The following is a 19,173-nucleotide window of genomic DNA, read 5'->3' as shown; positions in this document are numbered from 1 at the left end:
ACATGTAAGGAAAACTCACATATCCAGGCCAAACTGATGTGAAGTCATTGTAAAACACAAACATATAAAGGGAAAGTGTGTGAAAATCATCTATAGTGAGTCTTTTGTCAGATTCAAATATTGCTTACTGGTTTTGCATATTATTATATGAAAATCGTTTGGTATATCTATTTTCTCCATACGCAGCTATTACTTGCTGATATGTTTAAAGTGTTAAGCATAGAATGAGATTAAACTAGATTGTTGTGGTGGATAGATGGTTGATGGTTGATGTTGATGTTGATGGGATGACAACACAAGTTGAAATATTCACAGTTAAAGTTTGTTTACATGGTGTGAAATATCGTGCGTGTATACAGTTTCTTTGGCCTCAAGATGTCGCATTACTTAATGAAGGTGATCTCCGGTATCTCCTTTGACAAGTTGGATTTATTGTATATGTTCTGTTTCCAGTCTCCTACCTGGAAAGAGTGTCCATCCAGGATTCGATAACTGGTCTTGTGGTGGAGACTCCCACAGTACGCTTGTCCAACTGCCATATCAACAACACAGAGAAAGTAGGCCTCACTGTCCAGACTGACACCATTGACCTTGACCTGAACGGAACAGTTGTAGAACATGGGCAGTCAACAGGTATATTGGCTAAAGTAACTAAAGCTTTCCGTCTCAGGAATGGCACAACACAACACAATCACGGAAGTGGAATTGTCTTATTTGGGACATCGGCTCCTACAACGGTTGAAACAATGAACATCGTTAATAACAGTCTTCATGGTTTGGAAACACAGGTGACTAAACATATCAACAAAGGAGTGTTACACATAAAGAGCAACAGATTTGTGGATCATGGCTTGGGAGGCTCGGGCCTTCAACTGCATTACACATCAGTGTCGAATACCAAGGTGTACGTGGAACAGAATTCATTTAGTAATAATGTTAAGTCCATGGATGCCAGAGTGGGGAGTACGTATTATCGTTACAGTGAAAACAGTTGCGTCATCAAGGGGAACATATTCAAATCAACTGGTCAAGTATCAGCGTATTCAGGAAACCTAGCATCTCTTTACATTGAAGACAACTCTTTCAAGAGTTCATTTGGTGGGGACAAATGTTTCCTGAATGTGGAGGTGGATGATACAAGAGGTGGTGACAAAGTTCAAAATATCAGTCTGTCAACCAATAGTTTCCAAAATATCACAGGTCGATGTGTTGTTTATGTAAAATCAACAAAATTTGAATTTAATGGGACGCTCACTTATAACCAGATATTCAGTTCCCCCACCGATGAAGGGACAGTCTTGTTAGACTCGAAAAACGTTAGTCTCTATTATAACACGTTTGATAACCCGAGAGCTGATTACGAACTAAAGATCCTGTTAACTGGAGAGGAGCAGATTAATGCTGAACACAACTGGTGGGGAAGTGCTGATCCAGCCATTGCCGGACAACGGATTCTACACAAGGATCTTGACCAGAGGCTCCTCAAGGTGGACTACCTTCCACTTCTCACTGATCAGAATTTCGACTGTTCAGAGGTGCAGAACTGCAGTGATAAGGGTGAATGTGTTCGGCCAAATGGGTGCAGATGTGACGAAGGTTGGGCTGGAGTGGATTGTTCTGACTTCGACTGTTCTGGTGTTAGCAGTTGTAATGGAAATGGTTTGTGTAAGGGGCCAAACCAATGCGATTGTTCTCTGGGATGGGAGGGCCATCCTGTGTCATTGCCACATGCCATGAAGTAAATGACTGTGGTGGAAATGAAAGAGGATATTGTGTGTTGCCTGAGAGTTGTACATGTTTTCCCCAGTATAGCGGAACTGACTGCTCCAAGTGTGCACCCTTACGATGGGGAGACCGTTGCCTTCCTTGTCCTCAGTGCAACCATGGATACTGCAACCTCACAAATGGTAAGTTGACAATTATTAACAAGTATGTTTCTATTTACATGTGATCTTGTGAAATTATGAAACTTGTTTCAATGTGACCCCTCAGTCTTTACCATGAAGCGGGCGTTGTAATTAAAGATATCTATCCTGATTCAGAAAAGTTACTCGAAATCGGGTAAAATATTACAATAGACCCCTGTTATTGCAATTTTGCAGTCGGATGAATAGTATGGAATCATTAAAGTACTTTGTTTACATATTCGTATTCTAATTCAAACAGGCAACTGTGATTGCGTTGCTGACAACTGGTCAGGCGATTTGTGCGACACGTGCAGTGAGACGTTTTATGGCCCCAACTGTCTTCCATACACAAATGTCCTGAACATCATCCCAAGCTCTGGCCCTGACACTGGAGGAACAGACGTGCACATCTGGGGACACAACTTCCCAGAGACAGACAACAATATCTTCTACTGTAGATTCGACTCCACAGTGGTCAATGGCACGCGCATGTCGAAGGAACACGTCATGTGTAGGAATGCTCAGCATCAAGCAGGCAGTATAACTGTGGAGATTTCTCCTGATGGGCTACAGTTTACTCGAAATCAGGTAAAAAGCTAAGTCTACATAAATGCAAGTGAGACGGAATGAGAGGGTCTTGTGTGAGAAAGGTGGTTATTTGTCAAGCTTAATCATCAAGTTTGATCCCTATATATTCTGAGAACGAGATACCCATGAAATTCCGGGTTAGAATTGTTTTTATAGCAACCCATTCTTGTCGTAACGGTATAGGGTGGTCAGGCTCGCTGACTTGGTTGATAGCTCTCATCGTATCTCAGTTGTGTATCGTATCTCATGCTTTTGATCACTGGATTGTCTGGTCCAGACTTCAATTATTTACAGACTTATAGCTGGAGTATTGCTGAGTGCGGCGATAAAAAACCCAAACCCAAACGAAACGAAACAAAACTGAGAACTAGATGTCTAGTGACATTCGCAAGAAAGTACACAGTGAATGTTATGTGATCTTATCAACTCCTGTTCTCCAGACATCATTTACGTACTATGAAGTTTGTCCACCCGGAGCCTGTGGGAAGACGGAAAGCCCTCCTCATGGCCACTGCCTCTATGGAGGATGCATATGTATCCTGCCCTGGTCAGGTCAGGACTGCAGCGTCGAGCTGAAGGCACCAGTTATCTCCTTCTTTGAAAAGATGCAGGTTGCTGCTGAAGGAAATAAATATCAACTTCAATTAACACTCATTCAGGTAGGTTGTAATATTTTGCTTATCACAATACTTGTGGCATCGTATTTGCCCATGTGAACGTCACAGCTACCTCAGGTGCGTAGTAAAAATGTTCTTCCTAAAAGATGTAGTCACCGCGCGCATCTGTTGGTTCTGAATGATATTTCAGGACGTCACATATTATCTGTAATGACAGGTTAACTACCACTGCCTAGCTATCTGTGCTCAATCATCTGTCATATATAGATTTACTTTCATGAGCTCAAGACCTAATGACGCTCATTTTCAATGACCTATTCGGATAATTTTAATCCCTATTTTGCCTTTCTCCCAGTGCTAACTGTTTCACCAGATATTTGAGATTGATTATTTGCTTAAGTGAACTGACTTGTAACGATACACGTTAGAATTGGTCTTCATGACATCGTATCCCAATTGCATACCGGCTACACTGCGGATGCAAAATTTCTAGTATCTTAAAGAATTATTTTCAAGTTCTCTGGACCGTGAAATACTGGAGTGATGAAATACCATTGGCAATATATAGAGTGGTCTACAATTTACAGGGCAATGCTCCAATTGATTGGTACATATATGGAGCCCCTTCTGGAATGACAATTGACCAAAAGACCGGGCTCATCTTCTGGGAGAGGACAGTAGCCAGTGTCCAGACGTATATCATCAACGTCAGAGCATCCAACCGTATAGGACGTTCTGAGGTCCAGTGGTCACTGAAAGTCCAGCTGTCATATAACATCACAATAGAGGATGTGACACCCAGCGGGGTTCTTCATGTTCCGAAAACCATCCAAATCAGAGGAATGGTCACTTATTTTAGTGGAACCTCTCAATCTTTGATTGCTTTTGTGGATGTTAAGTGAGTTTTCATATGATCTTGTTTTGCGTTTTCATTGATAGTAGCATCAAAGATAAAGTTCGCACTGGAATTTGGCATAATAATAGTGAGTCAGTGAATGTATTATCAAACCTAATGGTTAGATATGAATCTTCTGATGTAGTGTACCTTAGAATGAGACTCTTTTTTCACTCGGAGACTGTTTTAATATTTTTAGACGCTTTATAGCATTCTTCTTCTATTAAGGGTACGAAATAAAGGCAGAATCACAACGATGTCCATTGTGACATCCCCGAGGAACAGGGAACGTTTTGAAGCAGTGTACTTCCCTAAAGCTGGTGACAGTGGACTGTTTGAAGTGGTAAAGTATTCTACTATCCTTCAGTTAGTACACATACCTCCATTGAAGCATTCAGTTAGTGTAATACTTTTGTTTGGTTCATTATCTTACTAATTTTCTTTTGCTGCCTCTCCTTTAGGATGGCCGCCATCCATCCGATAATGGGTTCACTCCTCAGAAATCCTGGAGTGTGTTGGGGATGATGTGTGTGCCAGGATATGTGAATAGACAAGCCTACTTGGACACGGACGTGGTGGAGATGCGGGGTGTTTCTGTACTCAAGAATGATGGCGTCAATAGGATCAGTAATATCACAGCCAGAGTGAGTTGAAATAATGTTCTGTAGGGCTTTTAACTATATATCCACATGATAATAGCAAATTTCATAGACATCGTCCACGTCTTTTGTCACCGAGTGCAATGAAATTTACAACACAAGTTCATCCTTTAAAAAGTCTTCCTTCATCTGCTTTTTCATGAAGCAATAATGTTGACAAGTCAACTGTTCTGTTTCTGTGCTATCAGGTAGAAGGCATTGGTGGTCCATTATCATCTGTAGTTGTGAGAGCTGGAAACAGACTTTCAAGCGATGGTTCTCAACCACTTATAGTATTCTTGGATACAGATTCTGAAGTGTCCATAGATGTGATCCTCACAGTATCTCATCCCCTCCGTGGTGTTATTGCTGTTGTGTTCAGTACACCCGATGGCACCACAGCCAGAGTTAGGATAGGATTGCAGCTGAATGTCCGAAAACCTGCTCTGGTCCTCTCGCCATCATCTCTGTCAGATAGTGTTCCCAGAGGAACACAGAAGACGTTCCAGGTACGTTTTCTGTGGAATATAAATTATGTCTAATAAGATGGCTAACTTAAAGGAGAATCCAGACGAAAACAAAACTTTTGATATATTGTAAAGGATATTCTAAAAGTCACCTTCCGTGATTAAAATTGAACAAAAAGTTTGTAAAATAGCAATAAAACCACAAAAAACGTACTCGTATTTCCACCTTTTACGGAAACACCCAACAGTTAATGAGCAGAGGGGGTATCACGTGACATGACGTCATATGTGCCTGTTGCTGATGGCTGCCTCTTTGATTTTACCTCACAACTTAACAGTGTCCATGGAAGTAGTAAAAGGTGTTCCTGATGTCACTTCTGAAATGGATGTTAGACCGTATCAATACGATCCGATTTTACATCTTGCAAGACAATCTTCCAGTGAAGATGAAGAAGAAGAATCAAGCGAAACGGAGGCACCGCTTGAGTTCAAAATAAATTAAAAATGTACCTTATCATTTAACAAGAATACTATTTGCCTGAAAAATGTGATACAGTTCCAACCAGCAAACCCACCCCTATAAGTATATGACCAGTCCCTAAGAATTATATTTTTTGCAATGTGATTGCAGTTCCTTTTGTGTCAAATGGGTGACTGGGATTTAAAAACAATAATTTTGCTTCAGACGGGGAAAATAGAAATTATCTGCTACAAAAATTACACTGGAGTTATTTTGTTGAATTTTTTTAAGGATCCTAGTTCTCATTTATAACGCAGCAAGTCTCCACACAAAATCCCAGCCTGGTCGAACAGAGATAATATTCGTGGCGCAGATAAGTTATTCCCCGAAAACTGGTGAATTATAAAATACTTGTCAGGACAATGTATGTTTCCCCAGTGTTTGGTTATGGAAATAGTTATGGTTCTCGGCCATAGCCTTAGTATGGCATCTTTTCAACCAATGTGAACACAGAACAACTTTCACGGCACACACTACAGACAAATAGCGAGTCTGATGCCGACGTGTGTAATTGCAAAAAATGGAAAACAATGAAAGCAACAAGTACTTCATGATTTGCCGTTGTATTCGGCAATGTTTCGGGTAGTCTGTAGCATTTAGGGCTCCAAACCGAAAAGAACGTCACAGTCTCTTTCATATGCGTCCGACTCGGAATGATCGGAGCATTTCTCCTGCCTAAGTCTGTCTCTTTACTTGGAAAACGGAAGAAATGGTGGCTCTCCATTGTTCGATGATTCCGTGCATCCCTAGGCAACAGAATACACCATCGTACCATTTACAAAAAAGGACAGAAACAACACGATTTGTACTACTGTAGCGCTTGGTCTTTGGCAATATGGCGGACTCCAGGCACATTTGACGTCACGAACGGAAAGGTCACGTGGGTTCCAGCAAAATATGCATAATGGCCGAAGCTGAGATTTACAGAAATTGTTTTTGCGATTAAAACATTATTATACATAATTTTTAATTGAAATTTGGGAATATGTTTCTGATGACTTTATCTTTCACCAAGCAAATTATTGCAATTCACTCGTATTCTCCTTTAACTATTTCTGTGTGTATTTTTATCTTTCATCGGCACTAATGCCAACAAAACCTATATATACCATGGTTTATTTTGAAGACATCACCAAAATAATCTCAAGTTCTCGAATATCAGGAATGTCATGTCTGGAACAAACTTGTAATTCCTGTCAACAGATTAATATCAAGAACGAAGGCGAGGTCACCGCTAAATCAAGAGTAACACTACCTTCAGAACCAAGACTTACGATGTCTGCATACTCTACAACAACTACAACAGCTTCAGAAGATGGCCTTGACCTACACCCAAATGAGACGGCCATCTTGGTCCTGACAGTCACGACTGGCGCAACTGACAGTCTAGGCCAGTTTAGTGGCAGCGTAGCCCTGAACTCGGATCTGTCTTCTGCTAGTATCTCTTACAGGTTCTATGTGACATCCCAGGAGAAATTAAACATCACAGTTCGGGTAGAAGATGAATACACATATTTCGCCTCTGACAAGCCATTGGTGTCTGGTGCTGTTGTGACTCTTCAAAATCCTAGAAGAAGATACACGGAACAGAAAAATAACCAATAATCAAACAGGTATGTTGCCTATCAAATATTCCTACGGAAACAATTCCTATGGTAATGTTTTGGTTTAAGTGAGTGAGTGAGTTTGATTTTACGCCGCTTGTAGCAATATTCCAGCAATATCACGGCGGGGGGACACCAGAAATGGGCTTCACACATTTTACCCATGTGGGGAATCGAACCCGGGCCTTCGGCGTGACGAGCGAACGCTTTACCAACTAGGCTACCCCACCGCCCCTTTTGGTTTAAGACAAATGATCAAGGGTCCTAATTTCAGTGAAATATATATTAAGCATGACAAAACGTGGTTGTTTTTAAAATATAGATACACAACAATCATGTAATAATGATATCCCTGCTTGTAATATGAATTCTTATATACCATATACAGCTGACATATGTTACGCCAAAGAGTTCGAATCCCCATATGGGTATAGTGTGTGAAGTCCTTTTCTGGTATGTCCCGCCGTGGTATTGCTGGAATATTGCTTAAAGATACGTAAAAAACTTACTTTTTAATTGTAATTGTGTTTTTCTATTCACAGAGTTTGTGGTGTTTGAGGATGTGCATGAAGATCGATACACGCTGACTGCCACCGCTCCTGGACATGGGTCCTACTCGGCTGTGATCATTGCCAAACCCTCAGACCCCTCCATCACCGTCTTCCTGCAGAGAGTTGCTGTAAAGTACACGTGGACTGTCACCCCCACAACCTTTCAGGACAAATACATAGTCACTCTGGATTCTACCTTTGAAACACAGGTAAATTGTAAACACTAGTGCTTCTTGAAAGGAAAATAGTTATTTTACTCACTAGGCAATTACTCAACAGATTTGTTGATAATTGTAACTGATATCTTATTGATGACTATTTTACACATTGGATCATTGTAGAGATCTTATTATCTTAATCACAAGGTGTTCACCATTTTTACACTCTCGGTATACAAATACATATTCTCCTTAATAAGGCGTATATTTATTCTATCTCGGTGATGGCGTCATGGGTATGTGGTGATCCATGGTTGTGTAAGCTATATATGAATGATCTGTAAAGGTACCTATGCCTGTTGTCACCGTGGAACCAGCCAGCCTGAATCTGATTCCTTATGAGGAAGGGAAGAAGGACGTGATCAATTTCAACATCACCAATCACGGCCTGATCAGGGCAGACAATGTCAGGTTTGCTCTGCCAAGTCATCCGACATTGATCTTTACACAGGTGAGTATGTTGCTTGCTATAACCACACATGCGTGTGGACATCATTGCTTGTGTCTCTTAACCTCATATTTCTCAAATATATACATCGTGGAAGGGTCAAATATTTGCATGCATATTAGGATGTTTTGCTTACCAGAAACATTTCAGTTATTAAGTTATGGCATTGTCTAGAAGTACCATACCTTAGCTCTTCTCCATCATTTAAAGTTGAAACATCTGGCCGTATTAAGTACCGTATTAAAACATTCGTGGGTCCCATTTGAAGCATTCTACACATTTCAGTTATTATTATATTCTGGAACTGTTTTGGCGACCATGTATACTAAGGGTAAACAAACACACCACAACATGATTATATTTTAAGTGGAACGCCCATTACCAACATGATGCACCGATCATTAAAAACTATAAGTACTTATAACCAATTTAAGTTCAATACAAATATTTGTTTAGATTAAATATTAAATATGGGATTGTGTAATCATAGATTAAGTATTGTAAAAACTGATCAATCACAGACTGGCCTCCTGGAAGAATGTTATCTCAGTAATATAAACACTGATTAAAAATGTGTGAGTTTGTGCAATCAGCAATGAACTTTTTCAATAATGCCAAGTCTCTATTGCGTAAGTGGTGTAATAACATTTGTCTGTATCGCCCTCCCAGACAATAGATCCGATAGGAGACGTAGCGGCAAACACAAGCATCATTGTTCCAGTCTTGGTTAAACTGAAGCCTCGAGTGAAGAGGAACCTAGGCACATCGGCATGTGGTTTGAAAATGCTTTACGATTACTTTTGTGGTGGTACAAGAACTGGAGGCCAGGACATCACTCTGACAAGGGTGTATCCAGGACGCCCTCCCTTGCCCTGTGGAGGTGGAGGTAGTCGAAGAAGGGGAGGAGGAGGAGGAGGAGGAGGAGGTTATGTTGGAATATCAGGTAATGCGTACAGAGATAATGTATCATCTATTTATCAGTGTCCCGTGCGTCCCTGCCCGTTTTCATTATTTGAAAACAAAACAAAGTTCATGTAAAGTATTTGGTTTCAGGTACTGGTGGTGGTGGGTCATCTCCATCTAGTTCAGTTGTTGTCTACAATCCCGTGACTCCACTCACCTGTAACTGTGCTGGGACGCTCATCAAGACGTGTGCTTTGGGTTTTCATCCAATTGCTGGATGCGCCGTAGCAGTGACAGGTTTTGCTGGTGCCAGTGGCTTCTGGGGATTTGCTAAAGCAATCTTTGACTTTGCTACTGCATGCGTCCTCCCTGTCGTGTGTCCTCAGTGTGCTCTAGGTCTTACTTTGTGGCAAGCTGTTGTGTAAGTTAAAAATACATAAAGTGTGAATGTGTAATAAGTGCGATGACTGGTTCATGTTTAGAGTTGGACATGATTGTTGTACTGTTTAAGACTCTTGTCAGACCTTGTTAGAAGCACGTTTCTGTATTTGAACATGAACAAATCTTGACCTTTGCTGTTATATTATGGAGGGTGTGTACTTTACAACATTTATCTAAAAGCTTTATTTATTTTGACAATTCAAGGAAACTTTCCAGTGTATGTAATAGATCTCACCATGTCTTGTCCTTAAACGTGACGGTATTTATAGCTACCATATGAACTTTCGTAGATCCTAATCTCAACTTCGACCTGATAATGATTTGTAGGAAATGTGTGCACATGTGCTCATGAGTTTCCCAAAATTGGTTAATATCTACATTCAGCATCACATAAATATTAGCATCTCTGATATGAATGCATATATAATTGATCAGTTAGCGTTAATCCCAAATCATTCGCTCTCTTTAGGTGCATATATGAAATGAACAGAGACTGTAGCTCAAACCGACGTCGACGTGCTACAAATGGGGAGATCATCCAAGGAGTGGTGAACAGTAACGTTGCCCTCAGGAACTACATGATAATGTTGGAGGAAGTCTTTGGAGGACAAGAAATGTAAGGCTTGACTTCCGTGTTGATGTGTCTTCAGTAACCAACGCTTGTCGTAAGAAGCGACTCAGGGCATCGGGTGGTCGGGCTCGCTGACTTGGTTGACATATCGTATCCCAAATACGTAGATCGAGCTCATGATGCTGGTCACTGGATTGTCTGGTCCAGACACAATTATATACAGGCTGCTGCCATTTAGATGGAATATTATTGAGTGCAGCTTTTAACAACCAACACAGTTAAATCATCAAGTTAATTGGAGAACATCGGGCGTTTATTGCTATGCATATACGATAACTAACCCACCAGTGGCATCTAACAATAATGAAAATTAACTAATGGAGTTTACATTGATGTATTCATGATTCACGGTGTCTGTGTTTTCAGGTTCGGTGTGTATGATAACAGTTGGATGTCTTCCTTCAACCTAGCCCTGGCTGATGATAGTGCAGGGGGAAGCTCTCTCTCCTCTAGTGAGATAGCATCCATTGTTGCTTCAATGAACTCCACGCAGGGGGTGATCGTAGAGAAGTTCCTGCTCAGGTGGAACAAAACAATGACAGCTTGGGAGGACGGAACACTCACTTCCCTTGGCCCTAAAGACAATGTCATTGCATATAATGTCATCATGTCGAGATTTCCGCAATTTAAGACAGACACGGAAAATGCCAAACAAGTAAGTTTCATATTTTTCATGTGTTACAGTATTTTAGACGTTTTCAATGCGGATTGTAAAGTTTGAGAGACATGAATTATACTTGCATCTCACAAGCCGCAAGCAGAGGTTTCAAATCATAATAATTACCACTGATTGAAGCAGCATGTTGACGAATATTTCAGTACACATTTTTTTCATTATGCACAGCCTGTGAAGTCAAATCGATAACTCAACCGACGATGCCTCAGTCGTCCCTGCTAAAAACAAATTGTTTTCTTTTGTCTCGGTATCATGAACATGAACACATTGTTCCCCTTGAAGATTTGGGTAATAATCGCTCAATAATCCTCTTGTTCAAATACACAGTAGTGTCATGTTTGATCATTCCAGAGAGGATTTGACTCCATATATTTGATGACTTTGGAAATGCAGTCAATGCCTATCAAGAAAAAGAAAAGAAGGTGAATACATGACAAGACTACGCATTTATTATATTTTGTAATCCTGTGTATTGTGTATCAAAGTTCAGTCACACTTTCCAAAAGATGACATACGCTTCCTATGATTGTCACATTAAAGTTAGTACATTATCATGAACTGATTAACTAACTGTATCTAGGTCATTCAGATTATTGAGATTAAAGTCCATCCCCCAACCCCTACCCCTAACTATCCCCCATGTCAGTTTAATGCTTGCTTATTTGAGAAACAGTTCCATCCTAGATTAGATCACGATGGAAACGTATTTCTAAATACTTAGCCCGACTGTTGCTAGTAGGAGGCACATGATTGTTCATGGGATTTTATTGGAAACACATCGGAAATAGTGTATCCACACATTTCACGTTTACGCCATGGTTCAAGTGAATACGTTGATGTGCAGAATGATACTGTACTTGTTTGAAAGTCCATGTCATCTTTTTCGTCAGGGTGGGAGCGATGATGGAGTGTGTGCCAAGGTTCGAGTACGTATTGTGCAAGAACTGGTCCTCACCCGAGATGCCTTCACTGCTCGTTTAGAGATAGAAAATGGAGAACAATCAGCCCTGGATAGCATTCGGGTCACCGTAAACATAAGGGCAACATATGGCGCTGGAACATCAGCTAATGACAAATTTTCAGTTGGTAAGTATATTTAGTCGGACATGTTCAAACTATATCTATTGCATCATATAGAACAGAAAACACGTCTTCATTTTGAGTAGGATTTAGGTTAAAGTAGTAGAAATTGCACGAGCTGTGAACACTTTGTATGATGTTCCTTCTTTTTTCCAAAGGAACCCCAACTTTGGTGGGTCTTACTGGAGTTGATGGTACAGGCAGGCTGGAGACAGACGTGTCAGGTACAGCAGAATGGCTGATCATCCCCTACTCCACAGCAGCAGTCAAGGAAGACACCCTCTATGATGTCGGCGGGACTCTTTCCTACACAGTTGATGGCTCCAACTTCTCCATCCCTCTCCTGCCAGACACTATCACAGTTAAACCAAATCCCAGCCTCACCGTCAACTACTTCCAGGAGAAATACGTCCAGGGTGATGACCCGATGACTTCAAACGTGACGGAGCCAGTTGTTCCCTTCACACTGGCAGTCATGGTCACCAATGAAGCCTACGGTGTAGCCCGCCAGCTGAAGATAACCTCCGCACAGCCAGAGATCATTGAAAATGAAAAGGGATTGTTGGTCACTTTCAAGATAATTGGAGCGCAGCTGGATGGAAATCCTGTCAGCCCTTCTCTGTCTATAGACTTTGGAGATATTGAATCCTTCGAGACCAAGACTGCTCGCTGGTTTCTAACATCAAGTCTAATGGGGACATTTTACAACTACACAGCTACGTTTGAGAACATTAACCCCCTGGGTGATCCTCAGTTATCCATAATGGAAGACCTTGGATATCACGAGTTGGTCCATCTGGTGAGACTCGAGTCTACAAATGACACAAAAGATGACTTTCTGGTTAATGATATCATAGATGAGGATGAAATGCCTGATGCAGTTTTTGACAGTTCAAATGGACTTGATTCGATTCCAGTGAGTTCATCTAATGTTACGGCCTTCAGTTTACGAAGAACCGAGACTGTTAGAACCAGGACGTATACTTACGTAGGCCTGACTGTTATGATGTCAAAGCGTCCCTCCACAATCTATGCCTACACTCGCCTGGTGAACAACGTGACAAGAGACAGTGTTGACTGAAACACTCCTGCAGGTTACCAGAGATGATGGGAAGGATGTCATGGTAGGACCTAATGCCTGGCAGACATCCCACTACCATGATAAGTTTTATTTACATATATTTGACCACTACAAGAACATTACTGAATCAACCAATATCTCTTATTCACTGGTTTTTGGGCCAAAAAATATGTACAAGCCGATATTTACTGAGGGTATTTACGAGATATTCGTTACATTTGGTCAGCTACCCGGTCCCATTCTTGCAGTTAAAGCAACGGATAAAGATGTCAACACGCAAGTGCGCTACAGTCTTGATAGATCATCTGTGTTTGCTATAGATGAACTGTCTGGAGAAGTCCGAAGCATTGAACCCCTCACAAATATGCTGTATGAATTGACTGTGACAGTAACTGATGATGGCATCCCCTCCTTGAGTAGTTCAGCAAAGGTTGTGGTGAGGGTTGGAGACTTCAGCAGGTCGTCGTCCACCTCAACACCAACGACAGTTTCAACCTCTACTGACGAATCTTCAGTAACAGGAATTTCAGTCGGTAGATCCACTTCCCAGGTTTCAGGAGGGACATCTGCTGTGACTGTACCGGTTAACGTTTCAACCACCACGTCACCTACCACGTCAATCGCCACGTCAATCACCACGTCACCCACCAGCATTACAGCTTCGTCCACGAACAACACAAATGCTGTAGATACATCCTCTCCAACTATGGACACGGTTTCATCATCCTCGTTCAGCAACATATCAACAGGCTCTGGTTTTAACAGCTCAGTTACTTCAGGCTCGAGTTCTGTTCCCACTCCCACTGGCACAACCGTGTCAACATCCGGGGCAACAAACAACCTGTCCCGAGTTTGGACTTTGGTTGTAGCGGGAATAATGATGTATACAACATACATATCATTGTGAACATTCGATTTGTCCCTTTTGTATTTCATATTCGGGGGGAGCATGTGAACATCCATATTAAATCTGAGCATCTTTTTTATGTTTCTTCTAAAGACACTAGATTTGTATGATGAACCTGTAAGACAAAGATTGCTGCCCTAGCATACTTGTGTTCATAGAATGTCGACACTACTATTGTCTTAGGATCAGGTTCCCTTGTAGTTGTAGCTGCAAATGTTTCTTTGTATACAAAGACTGTATAATAGTCACATAATGACATGCACCACGATCAATAATAATCAGATTATATAGAGAATTATAAAACATCTCAAGAAACAGGCATTTGATATATAGAAGAGTTATATCACATGGACTTTTATTATCCTGCTTTACTTTTTATATTGCAAGATGTGCATAACAATTTCGAGCTTCTCATATTCATAATTAACCACAGCTGAGCGACGACTGTAGGTAAATTATCCTTAAAACAGCAGTACGTCATCCTTCACTAAATAACAGTTTGACTGACAGTTTGGACAGTTTGTGTTATTACTCTCATATACATTTTACAAGCCTTTACTGGACACGTTTACTACCCTGTACGGTGAAGTTCACTAAGCTTGAGACTAAGCTTTTTATACGTATATATATATATTTTTATATTTTAATAAGAATGATAATGTATATATTTAACAGGGTTCTACGTGAACTCATTGTTGGTTTTGTCAGAACTATATCGCGGTCGGGGTACATCATGTTACATTGTATGAATTCTTACTGTAATATTATCGTTTTTATGTATTTTCTCAAAATGCACAGAAGACATAATTTCATTGTATAATAATTAATATTAAATGAAAACAAGCATTGCTTTGACTCATGATGTATATGTGAATAAATGGCTTTTTTTAGAAAACTCAACCCGGCTGTGTCAGTGATTCTAATGTTGTCCAGGGCCGACATCGGCATTATTCCCCAGCAAATTAACAAATATCTTTTATCATTTTTTATATAAAATATCATTAATCAACATTTGAACCTTACAGATGTATGTATGGTAACTTGCGATTTTAGTTTGTTTGCTGTTTAACGCCGTACTTGACAATATTCAAGATGACGTGTCAACTAAGTCAGCGAGCTGGACCACCCTATCCCGTTAGTCACCTCTTACGATGAGCAACAACTGCTGAAAATGTTAACCCGGATCTTCCGGTTCGGTAACTTCAGACTTGATACTTCACGTTGTGGGAACACAATGACTCAAGGAGCCAGCCCAGGCAGTGTAACATAGAATGAAAAATTCATCAGTAAAATGGGGTCTATCTCGGATTCCTCACAAAGGTTTGTTTGTTCTATAACGCCCGTAAACGATCGACCCGGGAACACCATTCATACCTCTGTTATGAGCAATGCTCAACGGATATACGCCCATCAACACAAACATAGATTAGGATCAAGTGATATTTTAGTTGCAGCCAAGGTAGTTTAGGGATCAGCTGCAGCACGCGGGAGTAATGTGGTGAGAGTGAATGCTAGCGTAGTCATAACATGAACTGGTATGTCACAGTGAACGTGCTGGTTAACCTGTTATTTAATACTTTCAAGACAGCGATGCTCTGTTTGTTCGTGTTAAAACACATTCCTAGTGTCATCCCGTGAACATCCCGGTTAGAATTGAATTCAGCCACCCATGCCTGTCGTCAGAGGCAACTGACGAGATCGGGTGGACAGGCTCGGTGACTTCGATGACACGTGTCATCGCATCCCCATTGTGTAGATCGATGCTCATGATGTTGATCACTGTCTTGTCTGGTCCAGACTCGGTTTTTTACAGATCATATATCTGAAATATTGACGAGTGTGTGCTGCGGAAAACTACAAACAAAACCAGCCAAGTATCCGACAATACACTTTATCTTACCTCACACATAAATGTCGCTTTCTGATTGGCTGAGCGCTCTTCTATTATTTTCAATGTACCCCGCTTACAAGCGAGTAACATTTCAATGTACCCCGCTGTCAATGGCACCTCATTTGGTACTTCGTGTTAGTAATTCTTTATCTCGAATAACATTGAACCACGTATGATGTACGGAAATTAGCGATGTTTTGCGAATGCAAATCGATGGAAAGGAGAGAACTCTAAATCTGTTTTTCTTGTCAGCAAAATCTAGCGATGGCTACAAAGAGATTTGTACCCGTGGTTCAAACAATTCAAATTTAACATTAAGGTGTTCGGTAAGATAAATACGTCGTTCACTGGTCCCTCGGGGCCCATGGGTTGATGTACCCTCGATGTTTGTTCATGTTTATGAACATAAACATAAACATATCATTGCATATGAGTATTGCAATCAAGGTTCACTTATGCATTTATGATTCGTACGCAAATGTTTGGATATCTCGGTGTAATAATATGGACTGACAATGCAATGATTAATTTAATACACCCTTAATTCAATAAAAACAACAACGCCTTACTAACGAACTGTCGGTGTTAAGTTGGAAGATACTGCTTCTAATAATCTAATAATCACATAGAATGACTTCTTACCTCTTTGAGTCTACGACGAGTGATCAAACGTTCAACTTGAAACAGTCCAGGTAGAGCTGATCTTGATCGCGATCGGGGAGAAGATTGTATTGGTGATCCTTCGTGTATGCGCTTCCAATTTGTGTTCCCTCGTGTACAAAGATTCATCGTCTTATACAATCAGTTGTTAATGACAAAAATCACAAACACTGATGTCTTCTGAACGGTCCCTTCTGAGAAGAATGTCTCGCCCTATTTGTGCCTGTTGGCAGATTTCTACACATTGCTATCGCTGCTCAAGTAAATATTTCATTTGTTTACCCTAGGTATAGAGCGAGAGTAGTTTTCTTTTATTCAAAAACAATTTTTGAAAAGCATTTGAGTTTCCAAAATCAGTTTATAGTATTGCTTCCAACTGAACCGAGCGAAGACGCGTGAATACCAAAAATGAATCTGCGTGGATTCAAGTGGTGCGTTAACCTAAGGGATACAACTCTGTCATACCGGTAATTATACAGTTTTGTCTTAGGTGACCCGAATTTTCAGGTACAAAGTACAGTATTTAATATCTTGCTGTGTGAGGTGTTCTTTTACATACAGGTGGACATGTGATATAACTGCAAGTTGTGAAGCTAGGAAATGATGTGTTTACTTTCGTACTTGCGACAGATTGTGTGAAAGTAGCCCACAATGCATGTTTTCCGTGTGTACATGCATTTAACTGCACATGCAAGGTCATGTATTTGTAACGCAAAGGAACATGATTTTCAGGTATGTCAAAATTATGTAAAAATATCATTTAAAATAACAGATAAATGTGAATACGACATGAAGCAAGGTATTATTGTATTATAATACAAAATAGGAGTTTTAGAGAGGTTTTCTGAACGTCCTTCTTTGTGATCATAGAGGACACGCTTCGCTGAACGCAACCCTATTGGAGGCTCAGTGGTCATGATTCTTGCACATGGAACTGCTGGGAAAGTCTCCCATTCCCCAACATCCCAACTTCGTACCCACATACCTAGCCTCTAATGTCTATCACATGAATGCTAGGAAACCCACCCATGTGTGTAATATTATGCGCTTCCAATTTGTGTTCCCTCGTGTACGAAGATTCATCGTCTTATACAATCAGTTGTTAATGACAAAAATCACAAACACAGATGTCTTCTGAACGGTCCCTTCTGAGCAAGGGAAAGGTATATCCCACCATGGGATGTGCTTCAGTTATATACATTTCGTAGTTGGCATTATATGTAACTTGACAGAGTTGATTCACGACAGAGAGTAGATAAGTGACATAGAGTAGAAAGAGGTGACTTTATTCTTGAGAAGAATGTCTCGCCCTATTTGTGCCTGTTGGCAGATTTCTACACATTGCTGTCGCTGCTCAAGTAAATATTTCATTTGTTTACCCTAGGTATAGAGCGAGAGTAGTTTTCTTTTATTCAAAAACAATTTTTGAAAAGCATTGAGTTTCCAAAATCAGTTTATAGTATTGCTTCCAACTGAACCGAGCGAAGACGCGTGAATACTCAAAATGAATCTGCGTGGATTCAAGTGGTGCGTTAACCTAAGGTTACCTAGCCTCTAACGTCACGCTTCAACATGAATGCTAGCTGGGAAAGTCTCCCACCCCATATCCCAACTTCGTAATATTTACACAAACAACGTATAACAATGCCTCTGTATTGCCAAACAACGATGTCTCCTCTGTATTGCCGATGAGGAACGTCACACACAGCCTTGTATTCTTTGTGTGACGCACCTTCGACGCCGTGACAACTTAAACATCTACATCCTTGTATCTCTCTTCAACAATGACCCTTCCCCACCTGAGTTTACTTTTATCAAAGTGTGTATAATACAAAACATACATTGTTGTCCTAAAGGTTATTGATGACGAGGAGACTTCCTGGTTTGTGGACCGAGTTACAAGAGCACATTGGTTCCTGCTGTGTCCTGTATTTACCCTACAGTGGGACTTGTGGTATCTTTATGTGATGAAACACGTTTTATTGGTTAGCCTGAACAATTTGTATTATGCGCTTTCAGACGTACTCCTTGTGTATTGATGTTTGAAATAACGCCCTGGATACTTTGTAATCTATGCACATATGTTTTTCAAATATCCCAGCCATTGCTGTATTACCTAGAGTTTAGGCAAGTGTTTGCTTATCCGTATTCTGCAAACTTCCCGGTTTAGTTAGTACACCAGGGTTCCGATCAACAAAATGTTCGTAACGTTACGAGGTATTGTACCTATAAAGTTTATCATAGGGTTACGAATGACGTAGAGCTGCGTAGGCTTTGTGGATCGAACCCCAGCGTCCCATTCCACAAAGCGTTCGTAGCGCTACGACATTCGTAAGCCTATGATAAATGATAGAGTTACGGTACGTCGTAACGTTACGAAGGCTTTCTGGATCGGGACCCTTGTAAGCAACAATATACGATGCCCATACTTAGATTGAGGCAACTGCTTT

The 19,173-nt window shown here is 40.7% G+C and overlaps 2 protein-coding genes across 2 annotated transcripts; both read left to right on the top strand.

Annotated features, from left to right (window-relative positions):
- Positions 1-453: 453 nt before the first annotated feature.
- On the top strand, positions 454-1,651 carry LOC124258288 (protein bark beetle-like; the record flags this gene model as incomplete). Its single annotated transcript, XM_046692353.1, has 2 exons — positions 454-1,535; positions 1,643-1,651. Coding segments are annotated over 2 exons (1,091 nt in total), but the record flags the coding sequence as incomplete, so codon positions are not given.
- Positions 457-15,072, top strand: LOC124258286. The gene is made up of 18 exons (XM_046692352.1): positions 457-1,907; positions 2,167-2,495; positions 2,936-3,154; positions 3,700-4,010; positions 4,236-4,350; positions 4,469-4,651; positions 4,855-5,154; positions 6,836-7,070; positions 7,204-7,245; positions 7,779-7,996; positions 8,292-8,456; positions 9,123-9,396; positions 9,507-9,777; positions 10,267-10,413; positions 10,795-11,083; positions 11,456-11,526; positions 11,995-12,190; positions 12,343-15,072. Exons 1-17 carry the CDS (start codon positions 1,682-1,684, stop codon positions 12,083-12,085), a joined length of 3,486 nt encoding a protein of 1,161 aa, XP_046548308.1. The 5' UTR covers positions 457-1,681; the 3' UTR covers positions 12,086-12,190; positions 12,343-15,072.
- Positions 15,073-19,173: the final 4,101 nt, after the last annotated feature.

The sequence above is a fragment of the Haliotis rubra genome, unplaced genomic scaffold (genome assembly GCF_003918875.1).
Source record: "Haliotis rubra isolate DU_JTF1 unplaced genomic scaffold, ASM391887v1 Scf69, whole genome shotgun sequence".
Classification (NCBI taxonomy): domain Eukaryota; kingdom Metazoa; phylum Mollusca; class Gastropoda; order Lepetellida; family Haliotidae; genus Haliotis; species Haliotis rubra.
Note: the sequence above shows the minus strand (reverse complement) of the source record. Positions and strands in the feature narration are given on the sequence as shown.